General features: G+C 45.9%; 1 protein-coding gene across 1 annotated transcript; it reads left to right on the forward strand.

Moving 5' to 3' along the window:
- The first annotated feature begins 6,581 nt into the window (after positions 1 to 6,581).
- Positions 6,582 to 19,051, forward strand: FLG (filaggrin). Its single transcript, XM_037500811.1, has 3 exons — positions 6,582 to 6,719; positions 7,308 to 9,803; positions 9,965 to 19,051. The coding sequence occupies exons 1-3, from the start codon at positions 6,582 to 6,584 to the stop codon at positions 19,049 to 19,051; spliced, it is 11,721 nt and encodes a 3,906-aa protein (XP_037356708.1).
- The last annotated feature ends 4,707 nt before the right edge of the window (positions 19,052 to 23,758 follow it).

The following is a 23,758-nucleotide window of genomic DNA, read 5'->3' on the forward strand; positions in this document are numbered from 1 at the left end:
AGCTAAGGTTGAGGGACTCTCCAGGTGGTGCTAACAGCATGTAGACATATTGCACAGTGGTGGACCACTGAAGGTTCATCCAAGGTATGTTCATCAGTCTCAAGTGGCTTTCCCATAAGTACATGAGATGAGAGGCAGCTGGAAAGGCAGATATTCATGCTCAGTTATGAAGGGGCTGCCACTATCAAGGGGCTTCTGTGTCAAATAAGGAAGGAGCTACCAGATACAATAATATAAGACAAATATGTGAACTAATAGTAAAAGGACTGCTTTTTACAAATACTCCATTGATGTATGATGAGGTCCAGCCTAAAATTGCAACACTAGCAAAAGAGAATAGGCCTCCAAACAGAGAAAATAAGTTTAAGTAGCACGATGGGACATGAGCAGAAGGGGTAAAGGAGAAGAAACAACAAAGAACACTGTGTAACTGAAACACTCAGAAGATGGAGATATCATGGCCTAACATGCATTTTCTGAAGAATAGTCATTTGGGATGGAGCACACTGACAAATTCAATATAACAGCCTGATAACAGAGAAAGGCAAGGACAGGAATCTCCCATATATTTATTAGAATAAATGAGAAAACCACAGTTTAACCCACAGGAAGAGTAACTAGAACATGCCTCTGATACCTCAAGGTAATAACCTTGAAGACAAGGTAAAATCAGACTAATGATTCTTTTCTGAAAAACTCATGCTACCTATAAAGTGATCCCACTTCTACCTGAAAGGTATACTCCTTTGCTCGCACTTGAAAACTCAAAATAAAATTTTCCCATTTTTTAAAGATTTATTTATTTATGCATATAAGAACTGGGGTATGGGCCAGAGGTGTAGGGGGTGAGAGGATTCACCAAAGACAGAGTGGGGAACAGAACAAACAGACTGACTGAAATACACTGCTGAGGGGAGCAGCAGGCGAGTCAGGAGTGGTCTGCTGCGCCATGTGGGTAGCTCCCTGGCGGGGGATTAAACTCATGCTGCAGTGGCTGTGGATAGCTTCATAGGTTGCATCTTAACCCCTTGTTCCACCAGGGAGGCCCAAATTTTCCCATTTTTATATTCATCAAAATTACTAGAAGATCAACATTCATTTCATAGAATAAAGAGATGAATATATAATATACAGAGATGAAATTCACATATAAAAAGGGATATAATATAGCAAATGGCAGGAAAATTCATCTTATTTTATAGCTAAGTAGTGATACATTTTATATAGAGAGAGAGGTTAGAACCTGTAACTCCTGAAGCAGACACAAAGATGTAAACCTAGTTTACCCAGACATAATTTGGGTAAAAAACAAAGGAATATGAATGCAGGTGCTTGTGATATTTTCCTATGATAAAATGAATTTAAATTTCTCATGAATGTACATTTTATACCTCTAGGGACAATGATAAGGAAACATGTTATTCAACAGATACTTATCAAGTACCTACCAACTTAAAGTGGGGGTAAAGGTTTTAAAAAAAAGTAGATGATGTGGACTCTGCACACAAAGAACCTATGATTGCAAAGGTGAGCATTCCATAAAATACCCCATTTATGGGGTTTATGTAAATATAAATTGGAACTTGGTAAAACAAGTATAGATGCGTACGTGAGGAAGTAGGGAAGTAAACATGTTGCTAGAGAAATAGAGGTGGAGATGTGGGCGGGCCAGGGTTTGGTTAGAATGAATCAGACCATCCTACAGAGCATGGCTCCTCCCTAGATGGACCTGCTATAAAAAGGCCATTATCCCACACTTCAGCACCCAGCAAGCTCCTTCAGGCTACGTTCTACTTGCTCTTCTGGTGAAAAGTAAGTAAAAGGGAATACATCTAACTTGGTCTACCTGGTGGGAAGCAAGGTGGAAATCTGGATGTATGTGTACTCTAAGGCAAATAAGCTTAGATGTCTGGGGATCTTGATTTTGAATAACAGCACTGTTACAAAAGTTTATTTCAACATAAAAGGGAAATAAGGGCATACTTTTACTTTCCATGAGGCTACTTACCCAAATCTATCTTTGTTTCACTGAATTTTCCATTTATTCATGGATCCAACAAATACTTATGAATCTTCTATTTCTTATGAACCTTCTATTTCTCAAGTGTGCTCTTGGCTGATTTTGCAGCAGTGAACAATCTAAGCTCCCTACTTTCAGGAGTTTACGTTTATGACAGGGACATGTTCCGTTAACAATATACAAATAAGAGTTTCAAACCCTGAGAACAATGAAGAAAAGAGAGAATGATGTAAAAAAAAGTAATGGATGGAGAGTACTTTACCCTGGATGGCCAAGAACGACCACTCTGTGAAGTACCTTTTGATGGAGAACTTAGTGACAAAAGAAACCAGAAGAGACAAAGGCAAGACTCTAAAGCAGCATAAATGTGTTTCAAAGAACAAAATGAAGTTAGTGTGCTTAGAGCATATTTCACAAGAGGAACCGTGGCATATGGTGTTACCAGAGGGCTAGACAGAGGTAGACCATGTACAGAGGGGCATAGTTGAGTTTGTACGTTGTATTAAGCACATTAAAAAAATCACTGGAGAGTAGTAAGCAGGATGAGTGAGCTAATCAAATGAAGTTTCCCAATGCTGTTTTGGGCTGCTATGTGGAAAACAGGACGATAGGATGCAAGAGTGGGAGCAAGGAGGTGAACTGCAGTTCAGGTGAAAGGTAATGCGAGTGTAGATGTGAAAAGCAACTCTTTGCTCAAGAATCTACAAGTTATCCATGATCCTTGTCTTCTCCTCACACCATGAGGATTCATTACCAAGTCCAGTCAACTATGCCTAGAAGAAAAGCCAAATCCATCGGTCTTTCTCTCCTCCATTCCATCCTAGTCCAGGCTAGACTTTTAACTAGTATATAAAACACAACGTTTTTATTCATTTTCCTAGCAATACATACTTGTGTTTCTTAGATTTACGGAGGCAGTATACATAATAGGGTTAAGAACATTTTGGTATGTTTATACTTCTATTGAGAATATTCCTAGAAGTATATTTCTGAATCCCAGATACTTAGAAAGACCTTTAAAATGTACTTGTCAGTTTATGCCCCTTCTAGCAGATGAAAGACACACATTCTCTCTCTTCTCACCGATATATGGGATTGTCAAATTTCCTTTCTTTTTTGTCTTTTAAATCTATTTTGGTGAGCATTCTGTGGTTTTGCAATGTAATTTTAATTTGTATTTCCCTGATGATAAATCAGACATTATTATTTTCTTAGGCATGAAGTTAATATAGCCCACAAATTTTGCCTTTCACATTTCGTCATTCTAATTTATTTCAAAATGTTTTCAACCATTCTAATTTATTCTATGATTTATTAGTTATTTAGACACTATTGCTTAATTTCCAAATAATTGTATGTTTTTCTACATATCTTCTATTATTGAATTTTAGATTTTTTTCTGCTATGGTAGAAAACAATTTCTGCATGATTTCAAACCTTTAACATTTGTTGAAATTTGCTTTGTGGACCAGCATATAGTAAATTTAAAAATTTTTAATTTCCACTAACTAGGAATATGAATTTTGGATGTGTTAAATACTGTCTTCCATGTGAATTGATCTTTTTTTAAAATTTATTTATTTATGCATACAAGAGCTGGGGTACAGGCCAGAGATGCATGGGGTGAGAGGATTCACCAGAGATAGAGCAGGGAACAGAACAGGCAGACTGACCGCAGTACACTGCTGAGGGCAGCAGTGGGTGAGTCAGGAGAGGTCTGCTTTGCCATGGGGGTTGCTCCCTGACCGGTCGGGAATCGAACTCATGCTGCAGAGGCTGCAGATTTCTTCACAATGCGGTGCTTAACCCCTTGCGCCACCAGGGAGTCCCCTTGATCTTTTATTGTTAAGAAATATCCTACCAGTAGTGCTCTTGACCTTAAAGTCTACTTTATGTTAATAGAGCAAAAAACAGTGTTTAAATAGGATATAACTTTTCAAACATCTTACTTTCAACCATTACTATCACTAATGTGTCTCTTGCAAGCAGCATAGTTTTTCTTTGCAATTTTGTCTGACAATCAGTTTTTGAATTAGAATATTTAGCCTATTTATATTCAGTTTTACTACTGCACTATTTATCTACCATGTAACCTGTTGAGTTCTATTATCTCGCCCACTCTTTATCTCTTTTACTTTCTTGACTTTTTTGAATGAATTAAATATATGCCAATTTTCCTTATGTTAGCTTATTAATTATACATTCTTTTACTACAATGTTCATGCTTACCCTAAAGATTAAAAAAATGTATCCCTGATTTGAGTACACTATTAAAAAATTTAACCATTACTAAAATAATTCAAGTGTCCAGTAAACTGCAACTCCATTTACTCCTCCAGCCTTGTGAGGTATTGTTATACCTAATTATATCTATCTCAAATCCTGAAAGATATTATTCTTATAGTTATTGTTATTGCTATATGTAATCAACATGAATATAGATTTTCTCACACATTTACTCTTTTGATTTTTCATTCTTTCCTGCCTTTCCAAGCTTTAATATATCCTTTATAAGTCTATAAGTGATTGGTTCTACTTTTATTATTTCTAAATATCCTTACTTAAAATTACTGTTTCATAGATAATTTGATGATACAGAATTCTAAGTATTTAATTTCCATTAGAAAGATGAAGACAACATTTCATTGACCTCTGGCTTCCACTGTCTGTTTTGAAAAATTAGCTATAAGTGTTGTTTCTTTGAAGAAATGTTTTTTTCTCTGCCTACTACTAAGATCTCCTTAATGCCTTGGGTGTTGTTATTATGTACCTAGTTTTTTCTTTTTTTTTCCTTTTAAAAAAAATAGTCATATTTGTTCCAATGTTTTTATTCTTGCTTCTTAAGTTTTCATTATTTTATTTTGGGGGGAGCTTTTTAAAAATTTGTTTATATATATTGTTCATTTTTTGTACAATGTGTGCTTTCTCCTCTCAGGTGTAATTCCCATCACTAATTCACCTGTGCACTATCACCTTAGATCCTTATGCTCTTCCCTTCCCTGTTTTGATCCCTCTCCCTCCTCCTCCCCTGTAGAATGTCTCTGATTTATAGTTGGCTGCTAATTTTGTTTTTTAATTTTTTCTGATACCTTATTTGGTTCCCCTATATTCCTCCTATAAGTGAAACCATCTGATATATTTTTTTTCTTTATCCTCTGGCTTATTTCACTGAGCATAATCCCTTCCAGCTCCATCCATGTTGCTGTGAATGGCATGAGTTTATCTTTTTTGACTGCTGAATAGTATTCCATTACATATATATAACACATCTTCTTGATCCAGTCATCTGCTTTTGGGCATTTGTGTTGTTTCCATATCTTACCTATTGTAAATAGTGCTGCAATAAACACAAGGGTGCAGGTATTCTTTTGAATTAATGCTTTTTGTGTTCTTTGGGTAGATTCCTAGGAGTAGAATTGCTGTGTCATGGTAGCTCAATTTTAAATAGTTTGAGGAACATCCACACAGCTTTCCATAGTGGTTGGACCAGTTTGTACTCCCACCATCAGTGTCAGAGAGTTCCTTTTTCTCCACATCCTCACCAACATTTGTTGTTGCTAGTTTTTTTAATATGTGCCTTCCTTACTGGTATAGGGTGGTTTTGATTTGCATTTCCCTGATTATAAGTGATGTTGAACATTTTTTTATATACCTGTTGGTCATCTGTATTTCCTTTGCAAATGGAGAAGTGTCTCGTCAGCCCATTTTTTGACTAGATTGTTTACTTACATATCATGCCTGAAGTTAGTGACATTTTTTTGAACTTGTGGTTTGATATATTTAATTAGATATTTAATCACAGATACTTAAGTCACCAAATATGAACATCCCTGCCAATCTAAATGGAGATTCAATCTGAGAACTGATAGCATTCTAATAGCTACACACATGTGCACATACACACACAAACTTTTTAGCTCTTCTTGAAAGATGGGGATACAAAAGTAAAACAAATTATTGTCAATAAGTATTCACATAGTTATCTTTGAAAATTATTCAAACCAGGTAACTTTTTTATAATATTGATAAGTTACAAAATCAAGTTATCTAATTAAGAATACTGAAAATTTCATATAATGTTAGGAAGTAAAAACTATAATGAGTGGCAATCCATTGAGTGTCTCAGCCACATCGCACATTTGACACCAAATAATTTCCTTTCAATCCATGGATTATTTAGAAAATTAGCTTTTGGTGAATTGATCTTCAGCAAATTTGTATAAGCAAGTTTTCCTGCTTATAACAAGTTGTACATTCCCAAATCCTGCTATGGGGAAGAGGGATAGGATTATCAAAATTACAATGAGAACTATGAGAATATATCAACCCTGCTATGAAATGGTTCCAGGACAAGAACTTGGTAGTAAAACATTTTGATTGATTTCTCTATGTAGGAAATAGATTTTTTGTGCTCACCTTCCATTGTTAAAAACAGTTTATATGTGTGATTTAAACATGTAGATTTAAACATGTAGAAATTCATTATAATGAATGGTATAATCTAGAGGAATAAAATACAATAAAAGTACATTTTTTTAAAGGTTCACCTATATATCAAAAAATGTCCACTCTCCTGGAGAACATCACTGCCATCATTGACCTATTCGACCAATATTCAAACAAATATAAGGAGAATAACACACTGAGCAAAAAAGAGCTAAAGGAGCTTCTGGAGGTGGAGTTTCGGCCAATCCTGAAGGTAAAAGATATTTGCCATGTATAAACAGATGCCTAGCCTGATAAATAATCTAATAGGAAAATAGGTAAATAGTTCTAAATTACTTTATGTAGAATAGGAACAAACTTAAACATACTTCAGAGAGATAAAAGGTTATTCTCCCTTCATATTTATATATTTACAAAATTACCTGGAAACACACCCGTATGTACACCAACAAACAATCAATACACATACTAAAGGAAAAATAAATAATAAAAACACATGAATAAAAATTACATAGCTCTACATTCTTCCTAAAACAAAAATATTCAGAGGGTAAATTTGTGAATTTTATGAAATATTAATATTTGAAACACTTAACAGCTTATTTTACTTATAAATCATTGTTTTGGTCACCATGCTAGAATTAAAGACATATCTGTTATGGAGCACCTACAGTTTTAAGATTAAACAGAATATGTTGAAGACAACTAAAGAAAAAACAATATTCCATATTGGCTCTGATTTGATCTACCAAGAAATAGAATTTCCTAACTACTTAAAATTACTTAATTGTTCGTCTGAGTCAGGCTCCTATACTCCTAAGTTTCTATCTTGCATCTACAGAATCCAGATGACCCAGACACTGCTGAAGTCTTCATGGAAATCCTTGATGTGGACCACAACAATGAAATAGACTTCACAGAGTTTCTTCTCATGGTATTTAGGTTGGCACAAGCATACTATGTCTCTGTAGGAAGAAAACACCACAGAACATCAGGTAAAAATGAGGAAGAGCATGGAAACCATAATCAATTTGAAGAAGATGACACAGAAGAAGAAACAGAGGAAGAAGAGAAGGATGAAACTACCAGAAAGACAAGAGTATCAAAAAACAAAGAAAAAGGAGAGAAATCAAGATCCAAGAGTCCAAGAGGGAGCAGGAAGAGAGATCATGACGCTGATTCAAGCGGTCATAGAGGGAACCATGAAAAATCAACACAGGGACACAAAAGAGGACATGGGAAAAAACAGAATGTTTTACCTGAGGAAAAGCAAGTTAGATCAGGACCAAAAGAAGTACAAGAAAGAAGACACAAGTCAAATATCAGCACAATAAATGCAAACGAAGAAAATACTGGTGATGAATACACCTCAGGTCATAAGAGGAACAGGAAAGGACAGTCAGAAGATTCCGGGAGACAATCCTCCACCACCCATGGCGGGCCTGGCGCCAGTTCAGGAAAACAACATGGGTCTGCCCATGGCCTTGATGGAGGCAGCTCAGGGCACACAGGACCACATCAAGGGCAGACTGAATCCCACTTGCACTCAGACTCTACCCGCACGCAGGCAGGATCCGGTCGTAGAGACAGGAAAGGGCACGGCCATGGGCAGTCAGGAGACACCGCCAGGCACTCAGGGACTGGACATGGAGCAAAGGCATCCGGATCCCCACACAGCAAACATCAGGAAGCCAGTGTGAGTCAGGACAGCGACAATGAAGGACAGTCAGAACTCTCTGATGGTCAGTCAGGGTCAACCCACAGAAACGCTGGGTCCACTCAAACAAAACAACGTGGGTCCACACGTGGACAGTCAGCAGAAAAGCACGGGCACTCTGGGTCCCGTCTGTACCAGGTAGTCTCCGAAGAGGAGCCTGATTCAGCCCATGCACAGGAAACAGCCAGCACCAAGGACAAGAAAGCAACGCACCACGAGCAGGCAAGAGACAGCACCCGACATGCTGGCACCCATGAGCGTCAGGCAACAACTGGTGGTCGCTCTGAGACTTCCTCCCGTGGGACATCTGGAACCAGCACCAGAGGGAAACAAGAAACCCATCCCCAGGAGGCAAGAGATGGCTCCAGACACACAGGGTCTAGTCACAGCCAGGCAGACAGCTCTGGACGTGCACAGTCCGGCCACGGACACCAGTCATCCACACGCCAGCCAAGCGCTCACCGAGGGTCCAGCATAAGCCAGGACAGTGACAGTGAAGGGCAGTCAGAAGATTCCGGGAGACAATCCTCCACCACCCTTGGTGGACCTGGGGCCGGTTCAGGAAAACAACATGGGTCTACCCGTGGCCTTGCTGGAGGCAGCTCAGGGCACACGGGATCATATCAAGGGCAGACTGACTCCCACTTGCACTCAGACTCTGCCCGCACGCAGGCAGGATCCACTACTAGAGACAGGAAAGGGCACAGTCAAGGGCAGTCAGGAGACACCGCCAGGCACTCAGGGACTGGACACAGAGCAAAGGCATCCGGATCCCCACACAGCAAACATCGGGAAGCCAGTGTGAGTCAGGACAGCGACAGTGAAGGACAGTCAGAACTCTCTGATGGTCAGTCAGGGTCAACCCACAGAAACGCTGGGTCCACTCAAACAAAACAACGTGGGTCCACACGTGGACAGTCAGCAGAAAAGCACGGGCACTCTGGGTCCCGTCTGTACCAGGTAGTCTCCGAAGAGGAGCCTGATTCAGCCCATGCACAGGAAACAGCCAGCACCAAGGACAAGAAAGCAACGCGCCACGAGCAGGCAAGAGACAGCACCCGACACGCTGGCACCCATGAGCGTCAGGCAACAACTGGTGGTCGCTCTGAGACTTCCTCCCATGGGACGTCTGGAACCAGCACCAGAGGGAAAAAAGAAACCCATCCCCAGCAGGCAAGAGATGGCTCCAGACACACAGGGTCTCGTCATAGCCAGGCAGACGGCTCTGGACGTGCACAGTCCAGCCACGGACACCAGTCTTCCTCACGCCAGCCAAGTGCTCACCGAGGGTCCAGCATAAGCCAGGACAGTGACAGTGAAGGACAGTCAGAAGATTCCGGGAGACAATCCTCCACCACCCCTGGCGGGCCTGGGGCCGGTTCAGGAAAACACCAAGGGTCTACCCGTGGCCTTGCTGGAGGCAGCTCAGGGCACACGGGACCACATCAAGGGCAGACTGACTCCCACTTGCACTCAGACTCTGCCGCAAGCAAGCAGGATCCACTACTAGAGACAGGAAAGGGCACGGCCATGGGCAGTCAGGAGACACCGCCAGGCACTCAGGGACTGGACACGGAGCAAAGGCATCTGGATCCCCACACAGCAAACATCGGGAAGCCAGTGTGAGTCAGGACAGTGACAGTGAAGGACAGTCAGAACTCTCTGATGGTCAGTCAGGGTCAACCCACAGAAACGCTGGGTCCACTCAAACAAAACAACGTGGGTCCACACGTGGACAGTCAGCAGAAAAGCACGGGCACTCTGGGTCCTGTCTGTACCAGGTAGTCTCCGAAGAGGAGCCTGATTCAGCCCATGCACAGGAAACAGCCAGCACCAAGGACAAGAAAGCAACGCACCACGAGCAGGCAAGAGACAGCACCCGACACGCTGGCACCCATGAGCGTCAGGCAACAACTGGTGGTCGCTCTGAGACTTCCTCCCGAGGGACGTCTGGAACCAGCACCAGAGGGAAACAAGAAACCCATGCCCAGCTGGCAAGAGACGGCTCCAGACACACAGGGCCTCATCACAGCCAGGCAGACAGCTCTGGACATGCACATTCCGGCCACGGACACCAGTCATCCACACACCAGCCAAGTGCTCACCGAGGGTCCAGCATAAGCCAGGACAGTGACAGTGAAGGACAGTCAGAAGATTCCGGGAGACAATCCTCCACCACCCTTGGTGGGCCTGGGGCCGGTTCAGGAAAACAACATGGGTCTACCCGTGGCCTTGCTGGAGGCAGCTCAGGGCACACGGGACCACATCAAGGGCAGACTGACTCCCACTTGCACTCAGACTCTGCCCGCAAGCAAGCAGGATCCACCACTAGAGACAGGAAAGGGCACAGCCATGGGCAGTCAGGAGACACCGCCAGGCACTCAGGGACTGGACACGGAGCAAAGGCATCCGGATCCCCACACAGCAAACATCGGGAAGCCAGTGTGAGTCAGGACAGCGACAGTGAAGGACAGTCAGAACTCTCTGATGGTCAGTCAGGGTCAACCCACAGAAACGCTGGGTCCACTCAAACAAAACAACGTGGGTCCACACGTGGACAGTCAGCAGAAAAGCACGGGCACTCTGGGTCCCGTCTGTACCAGGTAGTCTCCGAAGAGGAGCCTGATTCAGCCCATGCACAGGAAACAGCCAGCACCAAGGACAAGAAAGCAACGCGCCACGAGCAGGCAAGAGACAGCACCCGACACGCTGGCACCCATGAGCGTCAGGCAACAACTGGTGGTCGCTCTGAGACTTCCTCCCATGGGACGTCTGGAACCAGCACCAGAGGGAAAAAAGAAACCCATCCCCAGCAGGCAAGAGATGGCTCCAGACACACAGGGTCTCGTCATAGCCAGGCAGACGGCTCTGGACGTGCACAGTCCGGCCACGGACACCAGTCTTCCTCACGCCAGCCAAGCGCTCACCGAGGGTCCAGCATAAGCCAGGACAGTGACAGTGAAGGACAGTCAGAAGATTCCGGGAGACAATCCTCCACCACCCCTGGCGGGCCTGGGGCCGGTTCAGGAAAACACCAAGGGTCTACCCGTGGCCTTGCTGGAGGCAGCTCAGGGCACACGGGACCACATCAAGGGCAGACTGACTCCCACTTGCACTCAGACTCTGCCCGCAAGCAAGCAGGATCCACTACTAGAGACAGGAAAGGGCACAGCCATGGGCAGTCAGGAGACACCGCCAGGCACTCAGGGACTGGACACGGAGCAAAGGCATCTGGATCCCCACACAGCAAACATCGGGAAGCCAGTGTGAGTCAGGACAGCGACAGTGAAGGACAGTCAGAACTCTCTGATGGTCAGTCAGGGTCAACCCACAGAAACGCTGGGTCCACTCAAACAAAACAACGTGGGTCCACACGTGGACAGTCAGCAGAAAAGCACGGGCACTCTGGGTCCCGTCTGTACCAGGTAGTCTCCGAAGAGGAGCCTGATTCAGCCCATGCACAGGAAACAGCCAGCACCAAGGACAAGAAAGCAACGCGCCACGAGCAGGCAAGAGACAGCACCCGACACGCTGGCACCCATGAGCGTCAGGCAACAACTGGTGGTCGCTCTGAGACTTCCTTCCGTGGGACATCTGGAACCAGCACCAGAGGGAAACAAGAAACCCATGCCCAGCTGGCAAGAGACGGCTCCAGACACACAGGGTCTAGTCACAGCCAGGCAGACAGCTCTGGACATGCACATTCCGGCCACGGACACCAGTCATCCACACGCCAGCCTAGCGCTCACCGAGGGTCCAGCATAAGCCAGGACAGTGACAGTGAAGGGCAGTCAGAAGATTCCGGGAGACAATCCTCCACCACCCCTGGTGGGCCTGGGGCCGGTTCAGGAAAACAACATGGGTCTACCCGTGGCCTTGCTGGAGGCAGCTCAGGGCACTCGGGACCACATCAAGGGCAGACTGACTCCCACTTGCACTCAGACTCTGCCCGCAAGCAAGCAGGATCCACCACTAGAGACAGGAAAGGGCACAGCCATGGGCAGTCAGGAGACACCGCCAGGCACTCAGGGACTGGACACGGAGCAAAGGCATCTGGATCCCCACACAGCAAACATCGGGAAGCCAGTGTGAGTCAGGACAGCGACAGTGAAGGACAGTCAGAACTCTCTGATGGTCAGTCAGGGTCAACCCACAGAAACGCTGGGTCCACTCAAACAAAACAACGTGGGTCCACACGTGGACAGTCAGCAGAAAAGCACGGGCACTCTGGGTCCCGTCTGTACCAGGTAGTCTCCGAAGAGGAGCCTGATTCAGCCCATGCACAGGAAACAGCCAGCACCAAGGACAAGAAAGCAACGCGCCACGAGCAGGCAAGAGACAGCACCCGACACGCTGGCACCCATGAGCGTCAGGCAACAACTGGTGGTCGCTCTGAGACTTCCTCCCATGGGACGTCTGGAACCAGCACCAGAGGGAAAAAAGAAACCCATCCCCAGCAGGCAAGAGATGGCTCCAGACACACAGGGTCTCGTCATAGCCAGGCAGACGGCTCTGGACGTGCACAGTCCAGCCACGGACACCAGTCTTCCTCACGCCAGCCAAGCGCTCACCGAGGGTCCAGCATAAGCCAGGACAGTGACAGTGAAGGACAGTCAGAAGATTCCGGGAGACAATCCTCCACCACCCTTGGCGGGCCTGGGGCCGGTTCAGGAAAACACCAAGGGTCTACCCGTGGCCTTGCTGGAGGCAGCTCAGGGCACACAGGACCACATCAAGGGCAGACTGACTCCCACTTGCACTCAGACTCTGCCCGCAAGCAAGCAGGATCCACTACTAGAGACAGGAAAGGGCACAGCCATGGGCAGTCAGGAGACACCGCCAGGCACTCAGGGACTGGACACGGAGCAATGGCATCTGGATCCCCACACAGCAAACATCGGGAAGCCAGTGTGAGTCAGGACAGCGACAGTGAAGGACAGTCAGAACTCTCTGATGGTCAGTCAGGGTCAACCCACAGAAACGCTGGGTCCACTCAAACAAAACAACGTGGGTCCACACGTGGACAGTCAGCAGAAAAGCACGGGCACTCTGGGTCCCGTCTGTACCAGGTAGTCTCCGAAGAGGAGCCTGATTCAGCCCATGCACAGGAAAAAGCCAGCACCAAGGACAAGAAAGCAACGCGCCACGAGCAGGCAAGAGACAGCACCCGACACGCTGGCACCCATGAGCGTCAGGCAACAACTGGTGGTCGCTCTGAGACTTCCTCCCGTGGGACGTCTGGAACCAGCACCAGAGGGAAACAAGAAACCCATGCCCAGCTGGCAAGAGACGGCTCCAGACACACAGGGTCTAGTCACAGCCAGGCAGACAGCTCTGGACATGCACATTCCGGCCACGGACACCAGTCATCCACACGCCAGCCTAGCGCTCACCGAGGGTCCAGCATAAGCCAGGACAGTGACAGTGAAGGGCAGTCAGAAGATTCCGGGAGACAATCCTCCACCACCCTTGGTGGACCTGGGGCCGGTTCAGGAAAACAACATGGGTCTACCCGTGGCCTTGCTGGAGGCAGCTCAGGGCACACGGGACCACATCAAGGGCAGACTGACTCCCACTTGCACTCAGACTCTGCCCGCACGCAGGCAGGATCCACTACTAGAGACAGGAAAGGGCACAGTCAAGGGCAGTCAGGAGACACCGCCAGGCACTCAGGGACTGGACACAGAGCAAAGGCATCCGGATCCCCACACAGCAAACATCGGGAAGCCAGTGTGAGTCAGGACAGCGACAGTGAAGGACAGTCAGAACTCTCTGATGGTCAGTCAGGGTCAACCCACAGAAACGCTGGGTCCACTCAAACAAAACAACGTGGGTCCACACGTGGACAGTCAGCAGAAAAGCACGGGCACTCTGGGTCCCGTCTGTACCAGGTAGTCTCCGAAGAGGAGCCTGATTCAGCCCATGCACAGGAAACAGCCAGCACCAAGGACAAGAAAGCAACGCGCCACGAGCAGGCAAGAGACAGCACCCGACACGCTGGCACCCATGAGCGTCAGGCAACAACTGGTGGTCGCTCTGAGACTTCCTCCCATGGGACATCTGGAACCAGCACCAGAGGGAAAAAAGAAACCCATCCCCAGCAGGCAAGAGATGGCTCCAGACACACAGGGTCTCGTCATAGCCAGGCAGACGGCTCTGGACGTGCACAGTCCGGCCATGGACACCAGTCATCCACACGCCAGCCAAGCGCTCACCGAGGGTCCAGCATAAGCCAGGACAGTGACAGTGAAGGACAGTCAGAAGATTCCGGGAGACAATCCTCCACCACCCCTGGCGGGCCTGGGGCCGGTTCAGGAAAACACCAAGGGTCTACCCGTGGCCTTGCTGGAGGCAGCTCAGGGCACACGGGACCACATCAAGGGCAGACTGACTCCCACTTGCACTCAGACTCTGCCCGCAAGCAAGCAGGATCCACTACTAGAGACAGGAAAGGGCACAGCCATGGGCAGTCAGGAGACACCACCAGGCACTCAGGGACTGGACACGGAGCAAAGGCATCCGGATCCCCACACAGCAAACATCGGGAAGCCAGTGTGAGTCAGGACAGCGACAGTGAAGGACAGTCAGAACTCTCTGATGGTCAGTCAGGGTCAACCCACAGAAACGCTGGGTCCACTCAAACAAAACAACGTGGGTCCACACGTGGACAGTCAGCAGAAAAGCACGGGCACTCTGGGTCCCGTCTGTACCAGGTAGTCTCCGAAGAGGAGCCTGATTCAGCCCATGCACAGGAAACAGCCAGCACCAAGGACAAGAAAGCAACGCACCACGAGCAGGCAAGAGACAGCACCCGACACGCTGGCACCCATGAGCGTCAGGCAACAACTGGTGGTCGCTCTGAGACTTCCTTCCGTGGGACATCTGGAACCAGCACCAGAGGGAAACAAGAAACCCATGCCCAGCTGGCAAGAGACGGCTCCAGACACACAGGGCCTCATCACAGCCAGGCAGACAGCTCTGGACATGCACATTCCGGCCACGGACACCAGTCATCCACACGCCAGCCTAGCGCTCACCGAGGGTCCAGCATAAGCCAGGACAGTGACAGTGAAGGGCAGTCAGAAGATTCCGGGAGACAATCCTCCACCACCCCTGGTGGGCCTGGGGCCGGTTCAGGAAAACAACATGGGTCTACCCGTGGCCTTGCTGGAGGCAGCTCAGGGCACACGGGACCACATCAAGGGCAGACTGACTCCCACTTGCACTCAGACTCTGCCCGCAAGCAAGCAGGATCCACCACTAGAGACAGGAAAGGGCACAGCCATGGGCAGTCAGGAGACACCGCCAGGCACTCAGGGACTGGACACGGAGCAAAGGCATCTGGATCCCCACACAGCAAACATCGGGAAGCCAGTGTGAGTCAGGACAGCGACAGTGAAGGACAGTCAGAACTCTCTGATGGTCAGTCAGGGTCAACCCACAGAAACGCTGGGTCCACTCAAACAAAACAACGTGGGTCCACACGTGGACAGTCAGCAGAAAAGCACGGGCACTCTGGGTCCTGTCTGTACCAGGTAGTCTCCGAAGAGGAGTCTGATTCAGCCCATGCACAGGAAACAGCCAGCACCAAGGACAAGAAAGCAACGCACCACGAGCAGGCAAGAGACAGCACCCGACATGCTGGCACCCATGAACATCAGGCAGTCACTGGTGGTCGCTCTGAGACTTCCTCCCGTGGGACGTCTGGAACCAGCACCAGAGGGAAACAAGAAACCCATCCCCAGCAGGCAAGAGATGGCTCCAGACACACAGGGTCTAGTCACAGACAGGCAGACGGCTCCGGACCTGCACATTTCGGCCACGGACACCAGTCATCCACACGCCAGCCAAGTGCTCACAGAGGGTCCAGTATTAGTCAGGACAGTGACAGCGAAGGACACTCAGAAAATTCCAGGAGACAATCCACCACCCCTGGCGGGCTTGGGGCCGGTTCAGGAAAACAACATGGGTCTACCCGTGGCCTTGCTGGAGGCAGCTCAGGGCACACGGGGTCACATCAAGGGCAGACTGACTCCCACTTGCACTCAGACTCTGCCCGCACGCAGGCAGGATCCAGTACTAGAGACAGGAAAGGGCACAGTCAAGGGCAGTCAGGAGACACCGCCAGGCACTCAGGGACTGGACACGGAGCAAAGGCATCTGGATCCCCACACAGCAAACATCGGGAAGCCAGTGTGAGTCAGGACAGTGACAGTGAAGGACAGTCAGAACTCTCTGATGGTCAGTCAGGGTCAACCCACAGAAACGCTGGGTCCACTCAAACAAAACAACGTGGGTCCACACGTGGACAGTCAGCAGAAAAGCACGGGCACTCTGGGTCCCGTCTGTACCAGGTAGTCTCCGAAGAGGAGCCTGATTCAGCCCATGCACAGGAAAAAGCCAGCACCAAGGACAAGAAAGCAACGCACCACGAGCAGGCAAGAGACAGCACCCGACACGCTGGCACCCATGAGCGTCAGGCAACAACTGGTGGTCGCTCTGAGACTTCCTCCCGTGGGACATCTGGAACCAGCACCAGAGGGAAACAAGAAACCCATCCCCAGCAGGCAAGAGATGGCTCCAGACACACAGGGTCTAGTCACAGCCAGGCAGACAGCTCTGGACATGCACAGTCCGGCCACGGACACCAGTCATCCACACGCCAGCCAAGCGCTCACCGAGGGTCCAGCATAAGCCAGGACAGTGACAGTGAAGGACAGTCAGAAGATTCCGGGAGACAGTCCTCCACCACCCTTGGCGGGCCTGGGGCCGGTTCAGGAAAACAACATGGGTCTACCCGTGGCCTTGCTGGAGGCAGCTCAGGGCACACGGGACCACATCAAGGGCAGACTGACTCCCACTTGCACTCAGACTCTGCCCGCACGCAGGCAGGATCCACTACTAGAGACAGGAAAGGGCACGGCCATGGGCAGTCAGGAGACACCGCCAGGCACTCAGGGACTGGACACGGAGCAAAGGCATCTGGATCCCCACATAGCAAACATCGGGAAGCCAGTGTGAGTCAGGACAGCGACAGTGAAGGACAGTCAGAACTCTCTGATGGTCAGTCAGGGTCAACCCACAGAAACGCTGGGTCCACTCAAACAAAACAACGTGGGTCCACACGTGGACAGTCAGCAGAAAAGCACGGGCACTCTGGGTCCCGTCTGTACCAGGTAGTCTCCGAAGAGGAGCCTGATTCAGCCCATGCACAGGAAAAAGCCAGCACCAAGGACAAGAAAGCAACACGCCACGAGCAGGCAAGAGACAGCACCCGACATGCTGGCACCCATGAACATCAGGCAACAACTGGTGGTCGCTCTGAGACTTCCTCCCGTGGGACGTCTGGAACCAGCACCAGAGGGAAACAAGAAACCCATGCCCAGCTGGCAAGAGACGGCTCCAGACACACAGGGCCTCATCACAGCCAGGCAGACAGCTCTGGACATGCACATTCCGGCCACGGACACCAGTCATCCACACGCCAGCCAAGCGCTCACCGAGGGTCCAGCATAAGCCAGGACAGCGACAGTGAAGGACAGTCAGAAGATTCCGGGAGACAATCCTCCACCACCCTTGGTGGACCTGGGGCCGGTTCAGGAAAACAACATGGGTCTACCCGTGGCCTTGCTGGAGGCAGCTCAGGGCACTCGGGACCACATCAAGGGCAGACTGACTCCCACTTGCACTCAGACTCTGCCCGCAAGCAAGCAGGATCCACTACTAGAGACAGGAAAGGGCACAGCCATGGGCAGTCAGGAGACACCACCAGGCACTCAGGGACTGGACACGGAGCAAAGGCATCTGGATCCCCACACAGCAAACATCGGGAAGCCAGTGTGAGTCAGGACAGCGACAGTGAAGGACAGTCAGAACTCTCTGATGGTCAGTCAGGGTCAACCCACAGAAACGCTGGGTCCACTCAAACAAAACAACGTGGGTCCACACGTGGACAGTCAGCAGAAAAGCACGGGCACTCTGGGTCCCGTCTGTACCAGGTAGTCTCCGAAGAGGAGCCTGATTCAGCCCATGGACAGGAAAAAGCCAGCACCAAGGACAAGAAAGCAACACGCCACGAGCAGGCAAGAGACAGCACCCGACATGCTGGCACCCATGAACATCAGGCAACAACTGGTGGTCGCTCTGAGACTTCCTCCCGTGGGACGTCTGGAACCAGCACCAGAGGGAAACAAGAAACCCATCCCCAGCAGGCAAGAGATGGCTCCAGACACACAGGGTCTAGTCACAGACAGGCAGACGGCTCCGGACCTGCACAGTCCGGCCACGGACACCAGTCATCCACACGCCAGCCAAGTGCTCACAGAGGGTCCAGTATTAGTCAGGACAGTGACAGCGAAGGACACTCAGAAGATTCCAGGAGAAAATCCACCACCCCTGGTGGGCTTGGGGCCGGTTCAGGAAAACAACATAGGTCTACCCGTGGCCTTGCTGGAGGCAGCTCTGAATACAAAGTACCACATCAAGGGCAGACTGACTCCCACTGGCACTCAGACTCTGCCCGTACGCAGGTAGGATCTGATACCAAGTACAGGAAAGGGCACAGCCATGGTCAGTTAGGAGATACCGCCAGGCACTCAGGGACTCGACATGGAGCAAAGGTCTCTGGATCCCGAGACAGCAAACATGGAGAATCCAGTGTCAGTCAGCACAGTGACAGTGAGGAACAATTGGAATCTGAACACCCTGATGATCAGTCAGGGAGTGTTCTTGCCCACACAGGGAGTTTAAGAAAACACAAAACATTACATAAGAGTCATTCATCTACTAACAGTGAGAACTTACATAACCGTGATACTTCAAAAGAACTAGGGTTTTATGTGTCACAAAGTTACTATTATTATGAGTGAGATACCGATATAAATGTGTTCACCACAACCTGAGTAGGAACACGTACACCAATATGAATAAAAAATATTCATATAGATGGTTTGGTCTCTTCTATCTCTTTCTTTTAATATATTCCATTATATCTCAGATTGGTAATAATGCTACTATTTTGGATGCTTTTAATTTATATTTAGAAAATTCACATTAAGAATTCAGTATCTTGGTTGTTTTTTAGAAATCATTAGCTTTTTAAGATTGGAAGTCAAGAAAGTATTTTTCTTGTGCTATGTAAATTTTACAAATCTCTGATTGGCACATTCAAATTATCAAATTTTTTCAGAGAACAAAAATGAGTAATTTAACCTTCTGGCATCCACACTGCTTGGTTAACCTTGGGGCTCAATTCCTCTTTCCTGTTTCATTTTCTATGGGATATCTGTATTATTTTGTATTCATTATGTTGGACTTAACAGTTTTCAACAAATGTATACTGCATGCAAATTCAAAATAAACAATTGATCATGGGTTATACTTTGTCTCTTATAAGGTTATTTCTCATCAAGAGCTAAGGATTTACTTCACTGCTTGAATTAACAGCTTTTTCTTGAATAATGGAAAGCAGTATAACCAAATGCTGTGATTTCCATAAAGAAGTAATAAGATATCTAAAGAGGAAGGAATTTTCAAATTCTATATTTTTCTTGAATATAATCATTGTCCCACAGTCACCTTTAGGATGAAAAAAAAAACAGCCTTTGCTCAACCATGAATAGCACCATGATTATTATCTAAATATCTACTCAATTTGTAATTAGCCAAGTTAAATCAAGAATAGGAAACTGGTCCTTCTTCCAAAGACAATAAGACTGGTGTAGCAATGAACTGTGATGAAATAGTTGATAAAGGAAAAGCAATAGAGAAAATGCCCTCCTTCCTTATAAAGAAAATACATATATATAATTCTTTAGGAAAGTGGATGAGGAGATGTAAAATACAGTAGTAAAAATGTGAACAAATTTCAGCCATGAGAAGGAATATCTCTCTGAGAATCATACCCTCCTTTTCATTCTTTATAGTATTAGAGCAGAGGGCACATTTTCACATTTTGCAGGTGAGTATTTGATACAAATAATCCATACCAAAAAACAAACAAACAAACAAACAAACAAACAAACAAGCAATTAGCTCTCAAATCTCCTAACTCTGAATTTAGCAGTTTTCTAAAAGCACTTACAAAAGCTCCCTCCTTTTAACCCCGTTTTTCTTGAATAAATCAAGCTAAAGTGAAAACAATTGTCAGAGATTAAGTGATCCCAAGAAGATAGGTATTAAATGAAAAGCAACAAATAAACTTTTTTTCTGATATACCTCACATAATATTATGACTAGCTTTGCTCTCCACAAGTCACTAGAAGGAGGCATATGCCCTACCAATCTCCTGTTTCCCTGCTTAAAGTGTCATCCCCAGATCTGAAATGCCCCTAAAATGCTGTAAAATCCTAAATATGCCAAACAAGCAGACCTTACTGAATTACCACAGACACAAATAAGAAGAGAATGCCTCTGTCCATTTTCTGTAACAGAGTTTGCTATTTGCTTCCAAGTTGCACACAACCAGTTAATTCAGCTCCTGCCTGAGGCCCTTTTCTAGGTGGGATCAGACTGAAATCACAGATTGAAACATTCAAACTTGTAATAAGGCAAATAACGCAGACCTAGTGTAAATAAACTAGAGGTATTGATGGCAGGATGATAACACACGTTACTCCAAGGAGAACAAGATCATAGGTGTACGCCACAGCCAAACCCTCAATATTTTTTGAAGAAATCAAAAACAACTGAAATTGTTTTTTTCTCCTTATCACTGCTAATTCAAAGACAGAATTACCAAACAATCCTTTTTTTCCTAGCTGACAGAAAACTATTTACCCAAAAAGGAGAAAAGAAGATCACTGGGAACAGCCCAGACTCTGTCTGTCTCTCTGTTCTCTCTCCTTCCTTTATAAAGTTTTAATTCTGTTCCTTATTTCATCAGCCAACTCCCTCATCAGTGAATAAACAATTTTCATGCAAAATAATTAAAACTCTCTAGGTTTTCCTTTGACTAGCACGATCTTATGGTTTAGAACCCATCTTCCCATCTCTCCTTTAACCACACAAAAACTTTCTCCAAAGAACGTCAAGCCACAACTTTATCAGCAGACAAAAGTATACTGAATAGTAGAATAGGGAGAAAAAAGAGAAAAGGTGTCCAACACAGCTTACCATTCATAATCACTGTATAGTTCCATATGACAATAAGTAGGTCCACACTCCATTGTTGACATGCAAGCTGTGTTACATGGCACAGCAAGACAAGCATAGAAATTGAGGGTAAAGATTTAGAAAAGTTTTATAACAACTTGGCCCTCACTGGTGCAATACCCAAGTGTGTGACTAATTCCATTGTAAGAAAGTGTCAGTCCCTGACAGACAGGAAATATAAACCCTGATCTTTCAGCACAGTTTGAAAAACACTCTTCTGTGGGTCTCACTACAAATGGCTATTTAGATTTTACCCTGAGGATAAGCTATTGAAGATTTATGAGCAGAGGTGCCTTAATCAAATGTCTACATTAAACAGTCAGTGATGATTAGAGAAGACAAGAGGTAGGGAGGCCTGGTCAACAGAATTTGATCCTCATTTGAATCTGGAGGTAAAGAAGAGGAAGGAATCTATTTCAAGTTATTTCTAGAGTTCTATATTGGGCAACTGGATGAAGGTGAGGCCATTCAATGGATTAAAGTTAGTTTTGAACATTGTGAGTTTGCGAGTCCCAGGAGAAACTCAGGGGGAGCTTTCCTGTGAGCAAATGGATAAAAATATCCAGGTGCCTGCAGCCTCTGCAGCACCTGTTCGTTCCCCGGCCGCTGACGAGGGTCCCACCAAAAAAAAAAAAAAAAAAAAAATCCATATTTTAAATAAGCGATCAGGGCTTGAGTCATTTGCACATAGATTTTTGATTGAACTGGTTAAAAGTACAGACTCTAGAGCTCAATACACTCTATGCAGATTCTCAGCTTTGTCATTAATTTGCTATGTAATAGATAACTACTCAAGATGGCTATGCTCTGATTTTCTCATAAAAAAAAAATGTTAGATGATAGCAGTAACTCCCTTAACTTTATTGAGAAGATTAAGTAGATACATTAAAAGCTCATAGATTTTCCTAAATAAACATTTACCACTACGAAGGATGCTATGAGCATGATCAAAATGAGGGGGTGGGGAATAAAAACCAAGGATGGAACATTGAGAAAACCCACCATATAAAGTTCTGCCCATAGTCACATAACAAACAGGTGTTGGAAATAAGATTTGAAAATTATTTGTTATCCAAGTTCATGCTATTTGCACTGAAAAGGGGAGTGTTAACATTTCAACAGTTCAAGTATCCTAAAATAGTTAAGAAAGTAAGGAAGGAAATATGTTCCTTGATTTGGTAACTTGACATTTTGTGATTTGGAAACAGCAATTTCTGTAGAGAAGTGATGATGTGAACTTTGTTGAAAAGTTTAGGACTGAAAGATTTTTAAGGTACTGGACATAATAAAGGAAGTTCATAGTAATGAACTAACCTCACTACTTCAATGAGAAAGCCAAAAAATTCTTTCTAACTAGCCCCTTTTTCCATTTCTTAGTGACCTAGGAGTGAGAATTGAGAAAAAGATCTGCAAGAGACAATTTTTGAGAATTAAGCAGGGACCAGATAATGTAGCATCTTGGAAAACACAGTGAAGAGATTGGATTTTTTTTTTAATTGTAGTGAAAAAACAGATAACAAAGTCTATCAATCTATTCTTTTTGAATGCACTGTTCAGTAGTGTCAGTATATTTGTACTGCTGTGTACCCACTCACCAGAACTATACCCATTAAACAAAAATTTTCTATTTCTCTGGCTCCCACAACCCTGGCAACCACCATTCACCTTCTTTTTGCATTAGTTTGACTACTTAGATACCTCAAATAGGAGGAATCACAAAGTAGTCATCTATTTTACGACTGGCTTATTTCAGTTATAATGTCCAAGAAGGTCTGTCTACAATGTAGCATGTGACAGGAATTCCTTCCTTTTTAAAGTAAAATAATATTCTATTACACAAAGATACATTTTTTGTTTCTTTTTATAATTTTATTTTTATATTCCCCATATAATTGCAACCCCTTGATTTTGACCCCAATCCCTCCTTTTCCCCGCCCCCCCCCAAATTGTGTCTCTGGTTCATAGTTGTTTGTTGATTTTGATTTTTTCTTTTTTATAGTTATTCTTTTTCCTGGTCCCTTATTTAGGTTTTCTAGATTCCTGTTATGAGTGAGACCATCCGGTATTTTTACAAAGATACATTTTTTAAATCCATTCACCTGCTGATGTACATTTGGATTGCATCCACCTTGGCTATATTGAATATTTCTGTGATGGACATGGGTATGCAAATATCTCTTTCAAGTCTACTTTCAATTACTATGGACATATACCCAGAAATGGGATTGTTATATCATATAGCAATTTGATTTTTAACTTTCTGATGAACCACCATACTGTTTTTCCATAGCAACCCTAGCTTTTTACATTCTGACCAACAATACACAAAGCCTCCAGTTTCTCCACATCCTCACCAACACTTGTTTTCTCTGTTCTCATGATAGCAGCTATCCTAATGGGTGTGAGATAGTATTTAATTGTGA

The sequence above is a fragment of the Talpa occidentalis genome, unplaced genomic scaffold, assembly GCF_014898055.3.
Source record: "Talpa occidentalis isolate TD23 unplaced genomic scaffold, MPIMG_talOcc4v2.1 talOcc4.9, whole genome shotgun sequence".
Classification (NCBI taxonomy): Eukaryota; Metazoa; Chordata; class Mammalia; order Eulipotyphla; family Talpidae; genus Talpa; species Talpa occidentalis.